Source organism: Otolemur garnettii, unplaced genomic scaffold (genome assembly GCF_000181295.1).
Source record: "Otolemur garnettii isolate 467f Iridium unplaced genomic scaffold, OtoGar3 scaffold00134, whole genome shotgun sequence".
NCBI lineage: Eukaryota > Metazoa > Chordata > Mammalia > Primates > Galagidae > Otolemur > Otolemur garnettii.
Window position 1 is genome coordinate 2,429,624 of NW_003852529.1, and position 19,451 is coordinate 2,449,074.

Consider the following 19,451-nt stretch of genomic DNA (forward strand, 5'->3'; position numbering starts at 1 on the left):
TTTTTTTTTTTGTAGTTGTCATTGTTGTTTAGCAGGCCCTGGGCTGGATTTGAACCTGCTCAGCCCCGTGTATGTGGGTGGTGCCCTAACCACTGAGCTATGGGTGCTGAGGCGCCTTTTTCCTTTTTAAAAACAGCTTTATTGAGATACAGTTCATATACTACACAATTCACCCATTTAAATTGCACAATTCAGTGGTTTTTAGTATATTCACATATACATACAGCCATCACTATAGTCAGTTTTAAAACATTTTCATCATCTCAAAAAGAAATCTTGTGCCTTTTAGCTGTCACCCCTACGCTTAATACTTCCCTTCTTTCCAAGCCCCTGGCAAACACTGATCTACTTTATGTTTCTACATCTCCCTGTTCTGAACATCTGTGAATGGAGTCAATGTGCTACATAGTCTTTTTTGACTGTCTCTATCACTTAGCATAATGTTTTTAAGGTTTATGTTGTAACTTCATTCTTTTGTATTAAAATTATGATAAAATAAACAGTATAACATTAGTCATTTAACCATTCAGTGCCATTAAACACTTAACTTCCCATTTACTCCCGTAACCCAAGTCTGCTTTCGGTTATTCGGTATGTTTTCTAAAATGGGGTGTATATCCTTTTGATCTGTGGCACTGCCAACAACTGAATTTTAGTCATCTGAGACCTGTTTTCAGACTTGAACTCCAAAACTATAATACATTGTGATGTTTTAAGCCACTAAGTTTGTAGTAGTTTGTTATAGCAGTGCCAGGGAAGTAAACGTTTGTTTCATACGAGTTATATAGAACAGTCTGGATGTAAGGCTTTCTAGGCAGTTAACAGCAACTGTATGGTTTGATGGGGATCCAGGCTCCTTTCAGTCAACTGCTCTACCATTCTTAGTATGTGGCCCTTTTTCTCGTTCAAGATGGTGCTAAACCTCTGGTAAGTGCTGGTCAGGACTAGGTATTTCAACATAGAGTTTTTTTTTTTTTTTGCAGTTTTGGCCAGGGCTGGGCTCGAACCTGCCACCCCCTGGTATATGGGGCTGGCGTCCTACTTCTTGAGGCACAGGTGCTATCCTTTTTTTTTTTTTTCTTGAGACAGAGTCTCACTATGTCACCCTTGGTAGATGCCATGGTGTCACAGCTCATAGCAACCTCAAACTCTTGGGTTTAAGCGATTCTCTTGCCTCCGCCTCCCATAGTAGCTGGGACTATAGGTACCTACCACAACACTCGGCTATTTTTTGTTGCAGTTGTCATTGTTGGTTAGCTGTCCTGGGCCAGGTTCAAACCTGCCAACTTGGGTATATGTTACGGGTGCTGAGCCAACACAGAGATTTAATGTAGGGAATTGGGTACTTAGAGTTGAATCTAACTTTAGGGTATTGAGGTCTTTTGTTTCATCTGAAAGTCCCAATTACCAGTCAGTTTGAAAAAGCTATTAGTCAAAAATGGTTGATAAATTTTTACTTTGCAGCTGAGCCTAATACTGACCCAGCTTACCAATACACTCACTCTCAATCTGGAAACAACTCCTTACTCTTCTCTGCTGTCTAAAAACTACCTACCTTTTTTTTCTTTTGGAAGAGTTAGTTTAATTTACACAGGTAAGCCTGGATCCCCATCAAACCATGGAGTTGCTATTAACTGCCTAGGCCTGGTTACATCCAGACTTCTTTAACATAAGAGAGAAATAAATCTCTATGTTCTTTTTTTTTTTTTTGCAGTTTTTTTGGCCAGGGCTGGGTTTGAACCTGCCACCTCTGGCGTATGGGGCCAGTGCCCTACTCCTTTGAGCCACAGGTGCTGTTCTTTAAGCCACTGTTAGCTTGGGGTTTTCTGTTATGGTCAGCTAAGCCTAACACTGGCATTAGAAGGGGTAGATCTTGGAGCTACATGTCAAGTGGAAAGCCCCAAAGGAGAAGGTTCAAATACTGCCTTAAGATTTTAGCCTGGTTATTATGAAACTGCTAGGATGTATCTGAGATGCCCCTCTTTCCCAGTGCTGAGGAGATTTCTCTTTGTTTGTTGTTTTCCAGAGGCAAATGCCATGTGAAGGCTCACACAGGCAATTTTTTTTTTTTTTTTTGGAGACAAACTCTCACTTTATCATCTTTGGTAGAGTGCTATGGTATCTCAGCTCACAGTAACTTCAAACTCTTGGGTTCAAGTGATCGTCTTGCCTTAGCCTCCCAAGCAGCTGGGACTACAGGTGCCTACCACTATGCCCAGTTATTTTTTAGAGACAGGGTCTTGCTCTGGCTCAGGTTGGTCTCGAACCTGTGAGCTCAGGCAATCCACCTGTCTTGGCCTCCCAGACTGCTGGGATTACAGGCTTGAGCCACTGCACCTGGCCTCTACAGACAGGCAATTTTAAAAACATTTTTTGGGGGTGGCGCCTGTGGCTCAGTGAGTAGGGCGCTGGCCCCATATACCAAAGGTGGTGGCTTTGAACCTGGCCCCAGCCAAACTGCAACAAAAAATAGCCGGGCGTTGTGGTGGGCGCTTGTAGTTCCAGCTACTCGGGAGGCTGAGGCCTAAGCTCAAGAGCTGGAGGTTGCTGTGAGCTGTGACTCCACCGGGGGCGATAAAGTGAGACTGCTTCTAAAAATAAACAAAAACATTTTTTAAAACTCGCCCCCAACTCTACTTTAGAAAAATAGATTGGGAATTTGTCTGTTTTTAATGTTACTTGTGAAATTTATTTGAAAACTGTGGAGTCAATCATTTATATTCTAAGTATCCTGAGAAAATAAATTGAGACTTAAGATGGGTTCTTGCCTAACCCTGAATTTACATCTGTATTTATCCAAGAAGAGTTATTTTGCTTACCTGCAAAATATACTCACTGCCCTCTTGTTTCTGACAGAGGTGGTCTCAGCAACATGTTGTTCCAGTGCTCCTTACCTGATACCACAGCCACCATTGGCGATGAACCTCGGAAAGTGCTCCTGCGGCTGTACGGGGCAATTTTACAGATGGTGAGTTCATAGGCTACTTGGGGAGGGGGGTACCTGTTAACATATTTAATCCTCTTTCCTAAGGTACCTGGAAAGAGAGTTTAAATGCTTTAGTGGTATTACTAAAGAAATTTAAATATATTGCTTTAACTTTAATTGGAATGTACAGCTTGGTTTGTTGTTTACATTTTAAGTTAATTACTGTTTGACTTATTTACTAGTAAACTAGTATAAATTTTTCTTGTTTTACATTGAGAGAAGGTATAATGTTAGTTAAGTCTTTAATAGTGCTTGATGATTCTTGGATTTTCTATACATTGAAATTTTCAGCTCAGATTTAGATTGTAAAATTCTCATGTGGAGAAGGTATTATTTTATAACATTATCAAAAAGTTTCAGAAGGTAGTCCCATTTAAAGTATGATGTCAGGCGGCGCCTGTGGCTCAAAGGAGTAGGGTGCCAGCCCCATATGCCGGAGGTGGCGGGTTCAAACACAGCCCTGGCCAAAAAAACTGCAAAAAAAAAAAAAAAAAAAATTAAGTGTGATATCAGTGAAGCTGAATTTAATAACTACTTCTCTGAAATTTGTTTAAAACTGAATTATTAGGTTCACAATGCTTCTAAATTTTTCTGTCACTTAAACAATTTAATTAAATTTTTCATTGAAATACTTTATTTGTTGAATTATCTTATCCAAGTATGGGATATCTCAAATGTCTGAGGTTTTTGTTTTTTACTGTTTATGTCATGAATTTGCCGTTTCATTGACCACACATAGAAATGTTAGATTGGTGTATTTCTATGGTAGGATTTTGTTATCCACTTTAATCCTTTGTGGAAGGGCCCGTTTTTATCTTCATGAAAGAGAGAGCAATTTTCTGACTAAATTTTTTGAAAGACCAGTCTATTTTGGCTCAATCTAAAAAGTAGGTCATTTCCATGTCTATGATACTTGATTATATGTTCAGAAATATTAAAATTAGAATTGGCAGTCTAGGTATTAATTTGTTTAAAAAAGTCATAAAGTGAAGGAACCTTTTCACTGCATAGCTTTTCCTTGACTGTGAAAATGGTTAAGATCTAATAATGTTGAGAGTAAGTTAGTACTTTTGGAGGTACTTAGCTGTTCTACACTAGTGCACACTTTGAGGACATCTAAGGTCATGCTGTAATCAGGTACATGCAGCTGGCACACAGCTAGCTAGGACAACAGTTGACTCTAGCTGAAAACGCTGATTCCTTACTGATAATACATAAACAGAAAAGATTGTGTTTACTGTGCAATTTGTTTTTTTATTTAATCAAGTTACAGTTTCACAGCACAATTTTTGAAACATTCAACTAATGACCTTTTGGCACTTTTACTGAAATCAGTAAAAAGGATTTTCTAAGGATTTTTTTCCTTTGGGGAATGTTTACCAGTGAAGTCCCATTTCTGCTCTTTTGTTTTTGTGTATTTGCATTGAAGCAATACTTTTATTTTTATTGTTAGTTTTTTGGTTTTTTGTTTTTTTTCCAGTTTCTGGCTGGGGCTGGGTTTGAACCCACCACCTCCACCATATGGGGCTGGTGCCCTGCTCCTTTGAGCCACAGGCACCACCCTTTTTGTTTTTTTTTTTTGAGACAGAGTCTGAAGCTTTCACCCTGGTTAGAGTGCCGTGGTATCATAGCTCATAGCAACCTCAAACTCTTGGGCTTAAGCAATCCTCTTGCATCAGCCTACAGGTGTCCACCATTATGCCTGGCTATATTTATAGAAATGGGAGTCTCGTGTTTGCTCAGGCTGGTCTTAAACTCCTGAACTCAAGGAATTCTCCTGTTTCAGCCTCCCAGAGTGCTAGGATTATATGCACGAGCCACCCCACCTGGCCTGTTACTATCTATCTATCTATCTATCTATCTATTTATTTATTCATTCATTCATTTTTTTTTTTTTTTGAGACAGTGTCTTTTTTTGTCACCTTTGGTAGAGTGTTGTGGCGTCATAGCTCACAGCAGTCTCAAATTCTTGGGCTTAAGCTATTCTCTTGCCTCAGCCTCCCAAGTAGCTGAGACTACAGGCACTTGCCACAATACTCTGCTATTTTCTTTTTTCTTCCTGCTTTTTTTTTTTTTAAAGAGATGAGGTTTTGCTCTTGCTCAGGTTGGTTTTGAACTCATGACCTCAGGCAATCCACTGGCCTTGGCTTCCCAGAGTGCTAGGATTATAGGCATGAGCCACTGTGTCTGGCCTATTTTATTTTATTTTTTTTTAGATGGGGACTTGCTATTTTACCTGGGCTGGCCTTGAACTCCTGGGCACAAGTATCCTCCTGCCTCAGCCTCCCAGGTAGCTAGGACTATAGATATATATGTGCCACTGCACCTGGCTAAGGCTTTTAAAGTATTTTATAGCTGCTGAAATTGCATGTGTTATGAGACTTTTGTTTAAATCTGATTTAGTGGCTTTTGTTTATTTATAACTTAAATAGAAGTGTTTTAGGGCGGTGGCTTAAGGTGTAGGGTGCCAGCAACCCCATATACTGGAGGTGGCAGGTTCAAACCTGTCCCAGCCCAAAACTGCAAAACAAAAAAGAAGAAGAAGAAGATGTGTTTTAAATGTGCATAGTGTGCTCTTCCATGTACTACACTGAAGTAGGAATCAGATTCTGTGCTCTAGAGCAGCATTGCAGTGATGAAAGTAATTGAATAAACTGCATCTGTGCTGATGGTACACTTGTCACCAGCCACATGTGACTAGCGCACACTTGAAATGTGGTGAGCATGACTGATGAACTGAATTTTAAATTTTACTTAATTTTAATTAAATTAAAATAGACACATGTAGCTGGTGGCTACTATATGAGACAGCCCAGCTCTCAACTGTGCTTTGTGGCTAAATGAGAAATAGTAGAAGGCAGCTGCTTCACTGCCAGTTGTTAGTCTTTTGTTCTTTTTGAAGTTTTAGCAGTCTGGAAGTATTACCTTATAATAGCTAAGTACAATAGAAATGTCTGAAAATAAGATTTGTTTGAAATTCTGTATCTTTATATTTTTTCCTTTTTTTTTCATTTGATAACACTTTTACCAGTTTATTTTTAAGAAAAAAAAAAGACCATTGGGTAACTTAGAGAAAGAAAATGTATAATAGGGCGGCGCCTGTGGCTCAGTGAGTAGGGTGCTGGCCCCATATACCAAGGATGGTGGGTTTGAACCCGGCCCCGGCCAAACTGCAACAAAAAATAGCCGAGTGTTGTGGTGGGCGCCTGTAGTCCCAGCTACTCAGGAGGCTGAGGTAAGAGAATCACCTAAGCCCAGGAGTTGGAGGTTGCTGTGAGCTTTGTGATGCCATGGCACTCTACCAAGGGGAATAAAGTGAGACTCTGTCTCTACCTAAAAATAAAAGATAAAATGCATAATAATTGAAACCACTTACAGTATAATTGACTTTTACCAAATGAACAGAATGGAGTATATTTTATGTACAATTCCAGTTTAAGGAGGGGAGGTACTCTACATTTAGCTTTTCAGTTATACTTTTATTAGGCACATATTAAATTAATTTCCATTCCTAAAGCTACATATACTGAAACTATGCTTGAAAGTACCTTGGATATAAAGAGAAGTGAGTAGCTTTCTGAGTGGATAATAAGCACACCTCCTCTGACAGTCTCACAGTTGACTTACTAGACAGTAAACTCATTTTTTATATGCAAAAGCTTTTCCTTTGCTTCATAGGTGGGAATCTGTATTTTCAATATAATTACTTGGTTGAGTCTTTAGTTCAAGTATACTTTTTTGGTTGGAGTTACACCATAAGTCCTATAGCCTCAAATTTAAATATTTTTGGATTTGAAGCTCTGCAGGGTTTAATAGGGATGCTTGTTGCCACTTAAAGAGTTTCAGATATTAACGGCCATTGGGGATGCTGTGACAACATGAGGAGAGGAACCAAATGTTAGGTACTCTGAAAAATGGCTGAGGTGGCTCGGCGCCTATAGCTCAACCGGCTAAGGCGCCAGCCACGTACACCTAAGGTGGCGGGTTCGAATCCCCAGCCCGGACCCGCCAAACAACAATGATGGCTGCAACCAAAAAAATAGCCGGGCGTTGTGGCGGGCGCCTGTGGTCCCAGCTACTTGGGAGGCAGAGGCAGGAGACTCGCTTGAGCCCAGGAATTGGAGGTTGCTGTGAGCTGTAACGCCATGGCACTCTGCCTAGGGTGACAGCTTGAGGCTCTGTCTCAAAAAAAAAAAAAAAAAAAAAAAAAGAAAAATGGCTGAGGTGTGAAGGAAGGAAAGTAGACAGGATGTTAGGTAGTAATGTCTGCTGCGTGTCTTAAGAGTTGAGCTGCTGCAACACTGTGCCTGGGATTTACCATGAATTCAAGTTCCTTTTCAGATGTTTTCATCCCAGCTTAAAAATTTCTAACATTTCTTTTTTGCTGGAGTCTGGGTACAATGAAATTGCTGATTTATGGCCAACTCTGTAGATGAATCTAGTCTATAATGGAAGGAGAGATCTTTAATCTACAGTGAGACTTTTGTTGTCACCACAGCAGAAAAACTGCCAGAAGTGATAGTATTTTGTCAGGATTTGTGTTAATTAAAAGGTTTAGCTGAACAAATATAGAGCCTCAAATAATCACTTTATGTTTATAAATTTATGAGTTAAAGACAGAATTAATTATAGTATGATTCCAGTTTTCGGTTTTCTTCTTTTTAACTCTACCTTATATGAATGCACACACACATCCTATGCACATGTGTATATATAAATGCAGTTATCATATCTTTTGAGATGGGTTAAAATTCACTCCTTCCTTAAAAAATGTTCATTGAAGGGGTGGTGCCTGTGGCTCAAAGGAGTAGGGTGCTGGCCCCATATGCCAGAGGTGGTGGGTTCAAACCCAGCCCCAGCTAAAAACTTCAAAAAAAAAAAAAAATGTTCATTGAAGACTACTACCACAAACGATAGGTCTATGTACCTTTAGTTTAGTACATCCCTTCTTTTCCCCTTGTTTTAAGCTTTTGAACTTTTTAGCTCTGTGAGAATCAAATATCAAGTAGAAATATTTCATATGTTCTTTGATCAGCAAATGATTTACAAATGACTTGGTTGAAAACAACTAAATGCTTCTTAACTTTCTCATTTTTCTTCATCTTGGTGTTACAAGATGTCTAATTTCCTTTTTTTCCATAGTGACAATGAAATGACTGCTCTTTGGTGCAGTTCTTTAGGGGTTAAGTGCCAGAAAGCCAAGGTAAAACTTCCTAATTGGGTTAAAACCCATAGTTTCTATTCTACAAACGTCTGCCTTTTCCAGCCCCTATTTCTGTATGAGATGAGACATAATCAGACTTCCTAACTGTATCCTGGAGGTTTGGTTTAGGAATTGTGTTAGTTTTAGGGGGCTTATGAGAAGTCCTATGTTTATGAAAAGTGCAAGAATGAGGACCATTTGAAAATAAGAACAAGATAAGGTACACACAGTTGTATAGTAGGTACTTGTTTATTTGTTTAAGGACATCTCAAGATCATTGAATATGTAGGAAATTATTAAATATAAAAATACTGATCTGATCTTAGAATACATGTTGATATAATTTATTACCTATTTCCCATGTTAGCTTTAATTTTAATGGGCTGGAGGTTATTTTCATTAGCCGCATAGGTGATGAAAAGCACACTCAACTATATAATTTACCCTAGTTTAAAAGAAGTTTTGAGGAGTAATAGCTTGGTCTGGTTGGAAAGAGATAGAATTGCTAGTAGACAGCTTAGAACTCTTTAACAGCAGCCATCAATGTAACTTGATTTTTTTCCTTTCTGATACTGGGAAGGAACATGAGCTCTGCAACGTCCAGTAGCAGCCTTTTCAAAGAAGCAAGGTTGGCTGATTACAAATAACCAGTTTGCTTATTTATCATGAATTGTGGAAGACACAAATGTCAGTACGTATTGTTTCTTCAATGTAACCTGTGCCAGTTGGCAGAAGTCTCAGAGGATTGCTTTGTCCCTTCCTCTGTCAGAACAGTGACTCTGTGTTAAGCCAATTCCTTCTGTGCATGAATGGAGAGATTTGGCCTCACCGTTACGAACGGTCTCACAGGCATGAATGTTTATAATACACATCAAAGATCTCTCTTGAGTGTTGTCTGGAAAAATGTTTTTGTTTGTTTTTTGAGTAATAGAAGGCTAATATTAGTGCTTGTTTGAGTACTAACCGTAATAAAATTAAAGGCATCAAGGCACAACGCAGATATGTATTAGGAATTCAGAAGAATAAAATTTGGGACACTGTCTTTTTTGAATCTAGAGAACAAAATGTCCTCTTCCCTATTTTCTCGCAGCCCCAGTTTAATTAAAAATTAAACCACAATAAAATACGGAACAGCCCATAGATAGTTAATATTAAACTACTGGCGACTGAGAAATCAGCTGTTTACCAGTATTTCTTTGTAGAACTTAGGTAACACCTGTGGTACAAAGACAGTATTGCCGATGATCCTTGGTGGAGAGCCATGGCCCCAGTAACTAAATACTGTGGTTTATCTTCATTTTTCCCTCATTGTATTAGGATAATTATGGGTTTAAGTTGTTTTATTCATTCTCCTTTTAAAAAAAGATATAATTATATCTGTTTCCAAGATAGTAAAAACTTCCCTCTCCGAAGTCAAACATTTTTCTAGTATTGTGTATTCCTCTTAGGTCTAACCCAAAATTTCTTTAGCTGATAGTCCCTGCAGATAGTTGTCAAATTATTACCAATAGTCCTTCCATACCTGCTTTGGTGCCTTCTTCTGATAACTAAATAAACCACAGACTACTGTGTCTAATTTTGACATATTCAAAATGTCTTTGTCTTGCTGGTCTTAAATGTTTGGGATTTATAGCATGAAGCCAATGCAGATTTCTGGTCCCTGGAACAGTGGTTTGACTGCAGCCCACCCCTCTTTGGGAAGGAATGTTTTTATGTTGGGTGGAGTGAAGGGCATTGGGGTAATGTACCACTTTAGCTGTATGTGCATGTGTTCTCTGCTGCAGGCTTGTCCATGCGATCGTGCCTGGAGCACTCTGGTTTCCAGGTGACAGACACGATTCACGGTATAGTATGAGACCTCTGAAGTTGGAGCATTCTCTACAGCTTTAATTTCTTTCTTTTAGTTCTTGAATTCAAGAAATGCTTTTAAAAAAGAAAGTTGTAATGCTTGTTAAGTAGCACCAGCTACAGTTTGTGCTGTGCTTAAAGAGGTATAGTAATTAAGATTTCAGAATGTTATGTATTAAATGTATCACTTTATTGGTTATTTTTTTCTTTTTTTTTTTTGTTCCAAGGTAAATCAGATCCCTTTCTTCTGTTTCCTCAGTAGAAAATGACAAACATGTAGTAATTTTAGAAATTTATTGGTCTCAACTTGAGAATTTGAAGTACAGTGCTTAGGTTCTTCTTCCTTTGTACCGCTTTTCAGCATTAAGAAAACACCATATGGGGCAGCCCATAGCTCAGTGGGTAGGGCACCAGCCTAAAACACTCAGGCTGGAGGGTTCGAACCCAGCCCAGGCCAACTAAAACAACAATGACAACTGCAACAACAAGAAAAAAAAATAGCTAACCAACCATAACAATTACAACAAAAAAATACCTGGGCATTGTGGTGGGCACCTGTAGTCCCAGGTACTTGGCAGGCTGAGGCAAGAGAATAGCTTAAGTCCAGGAGTTTGAGGTTGCTGTGAGCTGTGACAGTATGGCACTCTACCCAAGGCGACAACTTGGAGACTCTGTCTCAAAAGAAAAAAGAAAAAACATCATATGTATTTTGGTATTTGGGTCAGAATTAGAAATAAAGTTTCTTCTTTGTTCTTATCAGTTAGTATACATTTGTTTATTTTAGCCAGGTACCTGATACCTTACTGAAGCCCAACAATGCTAGACTGACATGGAAGCAGGTCAGTGTGGCTGGAGAGGCAGGGGCTCATGGCGTGAGAAAGCATTGATTGCAAGTCAGAAGGGGAAGGCATTTTAGCCTTGAAAGTTAGAGGAGTTTTGGGTCAGCAGGTTGCTTTGGATCAGACATACTTTTTTTTTTGAGACAGTGTCTCAAGCTGTATCCCTGGGTAGAGTGTTGTGGCATCATAGCTCACAGCAGCCTCCAACTCCTGGGCTTAAGCAATTCTCTTGCCTCCACTTCCCAAGTAGCTGTGACTACAGGCGCCCGCCACAGCGCCCGGCTATTTTTTGGGGGTTGTAGTTGCCATTGTTGTTTGACAGGCCCCGGGCTGGATTCAAACCTGCCAGCTCTGGTGTATGTGGCTGGCGCCTTAGCCATTTGAGCTATAGGTGCGGAGCCTCAGACATACATTTTGAGAAACCTCTGAAATGAGCCTTTTGCCTGGCCTTTACTCACCCATCTCTGTACAGCTCATGTTGCCTGGAGCCTTTTAGAAGTTCTGGTCTTCTAGTGACACTGATCATGTCATTCAGTTTTGAAATTATTAATGTTCAAAAGGATCACATTGTTTTAGACTGTTCCTTGACCCAGCCTGAGTCAGAGTGAGACCTTGTCTTGAAAAATAGCCAGGTGTTGTAGAGGGCGCCTGTAATCCCAGCTACTCAGGAGGCTGAGGCAAGAGAATCTCTTGAGCTCAAGAATTTGAGATTGCTGTGAGCTATGACACTATGGCACTCTACTGGGGGCAACTCTGAGTGAGACTGTCTCAAAAAAAAAAAAGACTCAGCACCTGTAGCACAGTGGTTACTGCACCAGCCACATATACTGAAATTGGCAGGTTCAAACCCGGCCCGGGCCAGCTAACTAGCAATGACAGCTGCAACAAAAAATAGCTGGGAGTTGTGGCGGGTACCTGTGATCCCAGCTGGTTGGGAGGCTAAGGCAAGAAAATTGCTTAAGCCCAGGAGTTTAAGGTTTGGTGTGAGTTTTGACGCCACAGCATTTTACCGAGGGCAACATAGTGAGACTCGGTTTCAAAAGAAAAAAAAAAAAGATATTCTTTGGGATAGTTTAAGATGCTCTAGAAAGTATCAAAAAATGTTAGAAAGCACTTGTCTGTTTAAATTCTTGTAATTCTTGTGCTCATTAAAATAATCACAAAAGCAGTATTTTAATTCATTGCATTGGGATCTCACATTTTAATGTGTAAAATATTTTCAGAAAGTATTCTAAGAAACTGTAAAAGCAATAAATACATGATATTTTCATTCTTTTTATAGATATCAGGGAGAAAGAAGGTTAGGGTTCATGATAACACTGGGATGAAAACATACTTCAAAGGAAATGAGAGCATGACTTCTGTACGTTCTGTGGAGTCATGATTCTCACACTTTTTCCTGCCCCACCTCACCTGAGTTGGAATGTAGCTGCAGCTGATATCACCAGGGGCTCTGCAAGCCAGGGTTTATGACAGATGCCACTCCTGTGTTAAGAATCACTTCTCTCCTAGAGAGTTAGACATGGTCTGATAACCAGGATGGATATTAAAAGTCTTCAAAGCCACAGGCTACCCAATGAAGAAGCTCATGCTTTTGTGATACCAAAGGAGTACCGTAGCTTCAGAACGAAGCAGTACATGCTGTTGCTCTTGGGGTAAACACCGATGGCTGGGGAGGTGCTCAGTACTTACTTGTTATGATAATCTACGGATTATTTTTTCAGACTAAATTTTTGATGCCTTAGAAGTTGAGCATCAGTTAACAGTTGTATTATTCTTTCTTGTTCATTCCCAGTGCAATTTTTAAAAGCCACAACCAATTTATCTCTTATATAGAGCCTTTACGAGACAATAGCTGAATAATCCCTTTAATTCTCGTTTGGTGGGGAAGGGGTGCTGGGAAGAAGAAAATGCCATCCATTTCTCTGTGAATCAATTTAATTGCTTCATTTTAGTTCTATAGTGTCTTATTATGACATGATTTGATTTCTTAAATAGCATTTCCAATTTATTATGCTATTAATGACATGTCATTCTATGTAACTAATTTATCACTTTTTAAAATCTGTTCCATAAGCAGATCAAGCAATAGTAGATGTTTAAAGATACTTTGAAGATAAAAATGTTTTAGGTGTTTGTGACAACATTTAAGAGCTGTATTCATGCACTTTATGCCAGTTCTATTATATACATGTATTTCTGTATATACCTCCAACATGAATACAGACTCTAGGGAAAACTGAGATGTGTCTTTGTTTCATCTCACAAATGGCACTTTAGTAAAGTCCTATAATCATAAACATACTTCCCTTATTGTTAGGGGAATCTTTCATTAAGAGCTGGCCAAATGAGGCTGGGTGTGGTAGCTCATGCCTATAATAATCCCAGCACTTTGGGAGGGCAAGGTATGAGGGGTCACTTGAGTACAGGAGTTTGACACCAGCCTGAGCAACATAGTAAGACCCTGTCTCTACAAAAAATTAAAAATTTAGCTGGACATTGGTGGTACACACCTTGTAGTCCCAGCTACTCAGGAGGCTGAGGCAGGAGCATCACTTGAGCCCAGAAGTTGGAGGCTATAGCAAGCCATGTACTCTACTCGCCCTTGGGTGACAGAGCAATACCCTATTTCTTAAAAAAAAAAAAAAAAAAGGAGGTGGGTTCTGGTGCCTCACACCTATAATCCTAATACTCTAGGAAGCCAGATGTTTGAGACCAGCCTGAACAAGAGTGAGACCCTGACTCTAACTGGGCATCGTGGTAGGCACCTGTAGTCCCAGCTCCTTGGGAGGCCGAGGCAGGAGGATCCCCTGAGCCTGGAAGTTTGAGACTGCTGTGAGCTAGGCTGATGCTACTGCACTCTAGCCTGGGCAGCAGAGAAAAGAAAAAAAAAAAAAAGAGCTAGCCAAATGGTAAGAATTTATTCTATTTGATGGTTTAAATAGTTTCAAGAAGTTAACCTGCTGTATTGGGGAACATTAGATACTCTAAAGTAGAAGACTTTTGAACCCTAAAGTTATATAACCAAATCTAATAGTGTTAGCTCCCTACCCTCGGCCCTGAAGTTCTTAGTACCTACTGACTTTCTATCCAAAGCATGAAATATGAAACATGCTTTGTAGTATGAGCAGTTGTTATTCATATTTATAGTTATGCTATTGATGACTGCTTATAGCTACTTTAAATTACAAAGCCTTAAAATGATTTTTTCAGAAAAGTAACATTTGAAACCTTGTACCAAGTATATTTATAAAAGTAACATATGCTTTTAAATATATTTTAAGGCTCGGCGCCTATAGCTCAACCGGCTAAGGCGCCAGCCACGTACACCTAAGGTGGCGGGTTCGGATCCCCAGCCCGGACCCGCCAAACAACAATGACGGCTGCAACCAAAAAATAGCCGGGCGTTGTGGCGGGCGCCTGTGGTCCCAGCTACTTGGGAGGCAGAGGCAGGAGACTCGCTTGAGCCCAGGAGTTGGAGGTTGCTGTGAGCTGTAATGCCATGGCACTCTACCCAGGGGGAAAGCTTGAGGCTCTGTCTCAAAAAAAAAAAAAAAATAAATAAATAAATAAATAAATAAATATATTTTAAAGAATGGAAGCTTATAAAGTAAAAATGAGAGTGCTTTATTCTCTCATCTTCTTACCTAACAGAATTCAGACTTTTTAGAATTTAGATTTTAAATTTAAAAGTTTTGGCCAATCAAAAATCTGTTACAGGGCAGCACCTGTGGCTCAAAGGAGTAGGGCACTGGCCCCATATGCCAGAGGTGGTGGGTTCAAACGCAGCCCCAGCCAAAAACTGGAAAAAAAAAATCTGTTACAGCAGCTTGGTGCCCATAGCACAGTGGTTACAGCATCAGCCACATACACTGAGGCTGGCAGGTTCAAACCTGGTCCAGGCCTGCTAAACAACGACAACTGCAAAAAAAAAAAAATAGCTTAACGTCCCTGTAGTGGGTCCCTGTAGTCCCAGCTACTTGGGAGGCTGAGGCAGGAGAATTGCTTAAGCCCAAGAGTTTGAGGTTGCTGTTAGCTGTGATGCCACAGCACTCTAGCGAGGGTGACATAGTGAGACTGTCTCAAAAAAAAAAAAAAAAGTTAAATCTTTTAAATCTTCTATAATTAAAAAAAATTTATCACGCCCCCTTTATTATTACTATCCCTTTAACCCGTTTCATTTGCTACACCATAAGCTAATGAGTACATGATTCTAACTTATGAATTCTTTTGAAAACCAAGCCCAAAATAGGAAGAAAAGAAAGAAGGTAGAAGGAGGTCTGTGGTAGTATCAGTTTGCCCATTTAAAGTTTACAATTAAGTGGTTTTCAGTATATGTATAGAGTTGGATGCCTTATGCATACTTGAGGCATTCTGATTTCTTAGGTCTTGAAATTTTAGTGTGTTTTTTTTTAACTTTTATTACAGAGAATTTAAGATATATAAATTGTATATAGTAGACAGAAGATAGAATAATAGACCTAAAGAGATAAAGATCCTCCATGATTCATTCTTCTGTTTTTTCCTTCGCTTACTCCCCCAGAATTATTTTAAAGCAGATTCCAGACATTGTGTTATTTCATCCATAAATGTTTCAGTCTGCGTCCACATAACATGATTTTTAGGCCAGGCATGGTGGCTCATGCCTATAATCCTAGTACTCTGGGAGGCTGAGGTGGGTAGATTGCTTGAGCGCATGAGTTTGAGACCAGCCTAAGCAAGAGCAAGATTCCCCTCTCTAAAAATAGCCAGGCATTGTAGTGGGTACCTGTAGTCCCAGCTATTCAGGAGGCTGAGGCAAGAGAATCACTTGAAGAGTCTGAGGTTGCTGTGAGCTGTGATGTGATAGCACTCTACTTAGGGTGATGTCAAATGAGACTCTGTCTCAAAAAAAAAAAAAAAAGAGTGGTGCTTGTGGCTCATTTGGTAGGGCACTGGCCCCATATACCAAGGGTGGTGGGTTCAAACCCAGCCCTGACCAGCTAAAACAGCAGTGACAACTGCAACAAAAAAAGCCGGGTGTTGTGGTGGGTCCCTGTAGTCCTAGCTACTTGGGAGGCAAGTAGAATTTGCTTAAGTCCAAGGCAAGAGAATTGCTTAAGTCCAAGAGTTGGAGGTTGCTGTGAGCTGTGACACCATGGCACTCTACCGGGGGCAACAAAAGTGAGATTCTGTCTCAAAAAAAAAAAAAAGGAAAAAAGATTAAAAAAAATAACCACAGTAATGTTCATGTCACAAAATTTAATATTAACCAGTGCTCACATTTCTAGTAAAGGTAAAAGAGTTTAGCTTTGTTTTATAGCTTGTAAAAGATAATTGTTACTAAATTGCATGTTAGGGAAAAGTTTGAGGTCATGATAAATATTTGCACATGTATTTTAATATCTGCTTCAAATAAATTTGTGCCACTGAAATATAGTCTCACAGATTCCAAAATATATCTTACCTCCTTCCTATTTTCCTGTACCAAAAAGTTCTCTCCTTTTTTGGCAAATTGAGTCTTATCTCTTCCTGGTTAACCTCAAGAGGAGTCTTCTCTTACTTTTTCATGAGTATCTACTTGGTTTGAGATTTCCCTGTCTTATTCTTTTTAGCTGTAGGACATAGGGAACTGCACATTCTGTACTGAGGAAACAGAACAGAGGGTTGGCTGCACAGAAGTCCCTCTTCCCTCCATGATGGTGCTCTTATGATACACAGCGTGGGTTCATTTGGAGGTGGGCTGGAGTGGACCGGGTGGGGAAATTGTCATTAGGGTTAATTTCCACTTTTGGTGCTAATATGCTAAAAAGGAATGGCCTTGGGGACTAAACCAATTTGTAACTTTGGGTAAAGTGACTTGCCTTTGAGAGCACCATTAGACAAGGGAAAGGGTCTTCTGTTGGCTAAATAACCCATTAACTGTATCTTCCTAATAAGATACAGTTAGAGTAATAACAGCATAGAAGTAACCACAGTCTTTAGAATTCTGTGCAGGTCAAATCCCGTTATAACATCCCAGAATGTTATCTGAATTCGTCGTTTGTCTTATTCAGTCTTTTACTACACAGTATTAATATCTATTAGATTTTTTTCTTAACTTACTTGGGGATCTAAAGCACAAGGACTTTTTAAGGGGTATTTTAGTCCCAATATTCTAATTAACCCTGCAGCGAGCTTTCCCATTACTGAGACCATGGACATGAAGTTGCTGTAACTTAGAGGCTCCATTGCACTACCCTGCTCTCTCTGGGCTCACTTGCCTCATGCTGCACCATGCAGAAGTCTTCATTTACTGTAGTAAGCTCCGGGACTTGTTTGTGATCTGGGGGAAGATTAATCATAAGTAAAAGGTGGGGCTCCTATTCATTAGGAGCTTACACACCACTGGAGAGGGGACCAAGCACAAGTCTGAGATAAGTGATGCCATCGTGAGAGTATTTAAAGAGGAAGTGAAGTGTTCCTGATGCCCAGGTGCTCTTCCCTGGGGTTCATGTCACACGTCCAATCAGCAACAGACATCTGAAGTATAGTATTTTGATTTTTATAACTTTTATTGTAACGGGATTTAACCTGTAACATCTTTTCATCAGAGAAATATAGATTACACAAATGCAAATACCATATCCCCATTTTACTTTCTGTGCTTTGTACCAAATGTACTTAACAGTATCTTAAGATATTATTTAGTATGTATCAGTGTAAGCATTGAGATCCTTTTGCAGATAACGTTGTGAACATGGATATTATTTTGTTTATTTTTATTATATCCAGTAGACAGAACATGTACTGTTCATACAAAACGTGCATTGAGACGTCTGAACTGTTGTTTCAGTGTGTGATGGGCGAGTGGTTGCTTCAGATCACTGGTTTAATGGTGCTAGAGTAGCTGGTGTTGCTTAACATGGCATTTTTTTTTTCCTGTCCACACTTTTCACCCTTGGTACAGGTATTTTTGATAAAGCTGTGGAATGGAAAGGTATGTTTTTCATGGGATGTTCAAGAATCTGTTACCTTAAATTTTTTTAAGAGGTTTTCTTTATGGAACTCCTTTTGTGTCTGGCATAAGCAGACTTAGTTTAATTATAACAAATAACAAATGTATTTTCAGAGGCAGTGTTTGAATATAAAGTTTTGACATGACACAAGTTTCTGACTTTACTTCTCCCCATTTCCTTATTAAAGATACTATGAAGGTTTTTAAAGCACTTGGGTGGTGGGGGGGTTGCTTTTAAAATACATCTGTGCCATGAAGAGAGAATGTGGCCTGACAGTTGCTATGGTACTTAATGACCTAGGACGTTGTTATTGCTAGAATCCTTGGTACCAATAATTTGCAATTTCATTGAGGAAAGTGATGTAAAAGTATTTCTTAGTATATATAATAATTTTAGGTACTTTATTAAATGCACGCAGTCCTCTTTTTGGTGGAGGAACAGTTCAGATTGAGCTGGTGACTGGCCGACTAGAAGGATTAGTCTGAGAATGGCAAGCTGGCCTGGTGTGTCTGTGCACATTCTGTGCCGGGTTTCTCACCCACACAGGCCTTTCCTCCCTGCCAAGTTCTATGCCAGTCATAGCTGTCCATAGCTGTGCTTCCACTCCCTGTTCCAGCAGGTTGACTTGAAAAGAGCCATGTAGTTAAATTGATGAGAGGCTCAGCCTCGCTGCTTGTCGGGAGAAGGTCTGATTGGAAGAGTACGCTCTCAACTTTCCTCTGATAATGAAATTGTGAACGATACCTGGGGATGCCTGTGAGACACGCAGCCCTTGGGTCTCAATGGCACATCCCTTTTCTTGTAAAGCAATGAAGCACTAGTGCTGGAGGCCGCTGGTACATTTAGAGTGCCGCTGAGCACATCGCTGGGCGAGAAACCTCCTTAAAGATCTGTGTTTTGTAAAGCCTGACTGTTTTGGTGGTTGCAGAGTTAGTGCCTGCTCAGCGTGCCCTATCTCACCGGAAGTGTTTGCTTTTTCTCATTCGTAGAGGTCCTGTAATAAAGAGGGATCCGAACAAGCTCAGAAAGAAAATGAATTTCAAGTAAGTAATTTAGTCCATTCTGTATCTGTGTGAGATGTACATTGGTGTCAGCAAACTTCACTGCTCTGTGGCTTGGTAGTGCCTCTTATCTGTCGGTGGAAAATTCTGGTCTTTCTTAGAGGTGTAGGTCATTTGTTCTATCAAGACCAAGTGAGCACTGGGTAGTCCTAACTCCTGAGAGTATAGATGGTGGAAGTGTGGTGTCTTTATGGCAATCTGAACAGTGTTTGGGTGCTGAGAGATGCAGGTCTGGGTAACATTTGTGTGTGACATTCTGATGTGGAGGCCCCTGGTGGCGGCTGCAGCGTTTCTCTCGGCCCCTTTCAGCTGTTCCTACACTTCTCATCGGGAAGTAGGTTGCTGCCCACTTGTTGGAGTGGCCACTCTCTTCCCCTAGGCAGGCCACAGTGTTTTTTCCTATGCACAAGACCCATGCTGGAAAGGCTTCTTCCTAGACTGAGAGACTGTGAATTAAAATGACCCCGCTCTCTGAAACACACGCATAGATGGCTTAAGGCTGAGAGCACTGCTGCATGGGGCTCAGAAGCAGGGCAT

The 19,451-nt window shown here is 40.0% G+C and overlaps 1 protein-coding gene across 1 annotated transcript in view; it reads left to right on the forward strand.

Moving 5' to 3' along the window:
• Window positions 1-19,451, forward strand: part of CHKA (choline kinase alpha) — an 84,554-nt gene that overhangs the window by 25,270 nt on the left and 39,833 nt on the right. Inside the window, 2 exon segments of the mRNA XM_023518296.1 lie at window positions 2,857-2,968; window positions 18,843-18,896. Of these exon segments, the coding sequence (XP_023374064.1) occupies window positions 2,857-2,968; window positions 18,843-18,896 (166 nt within the window).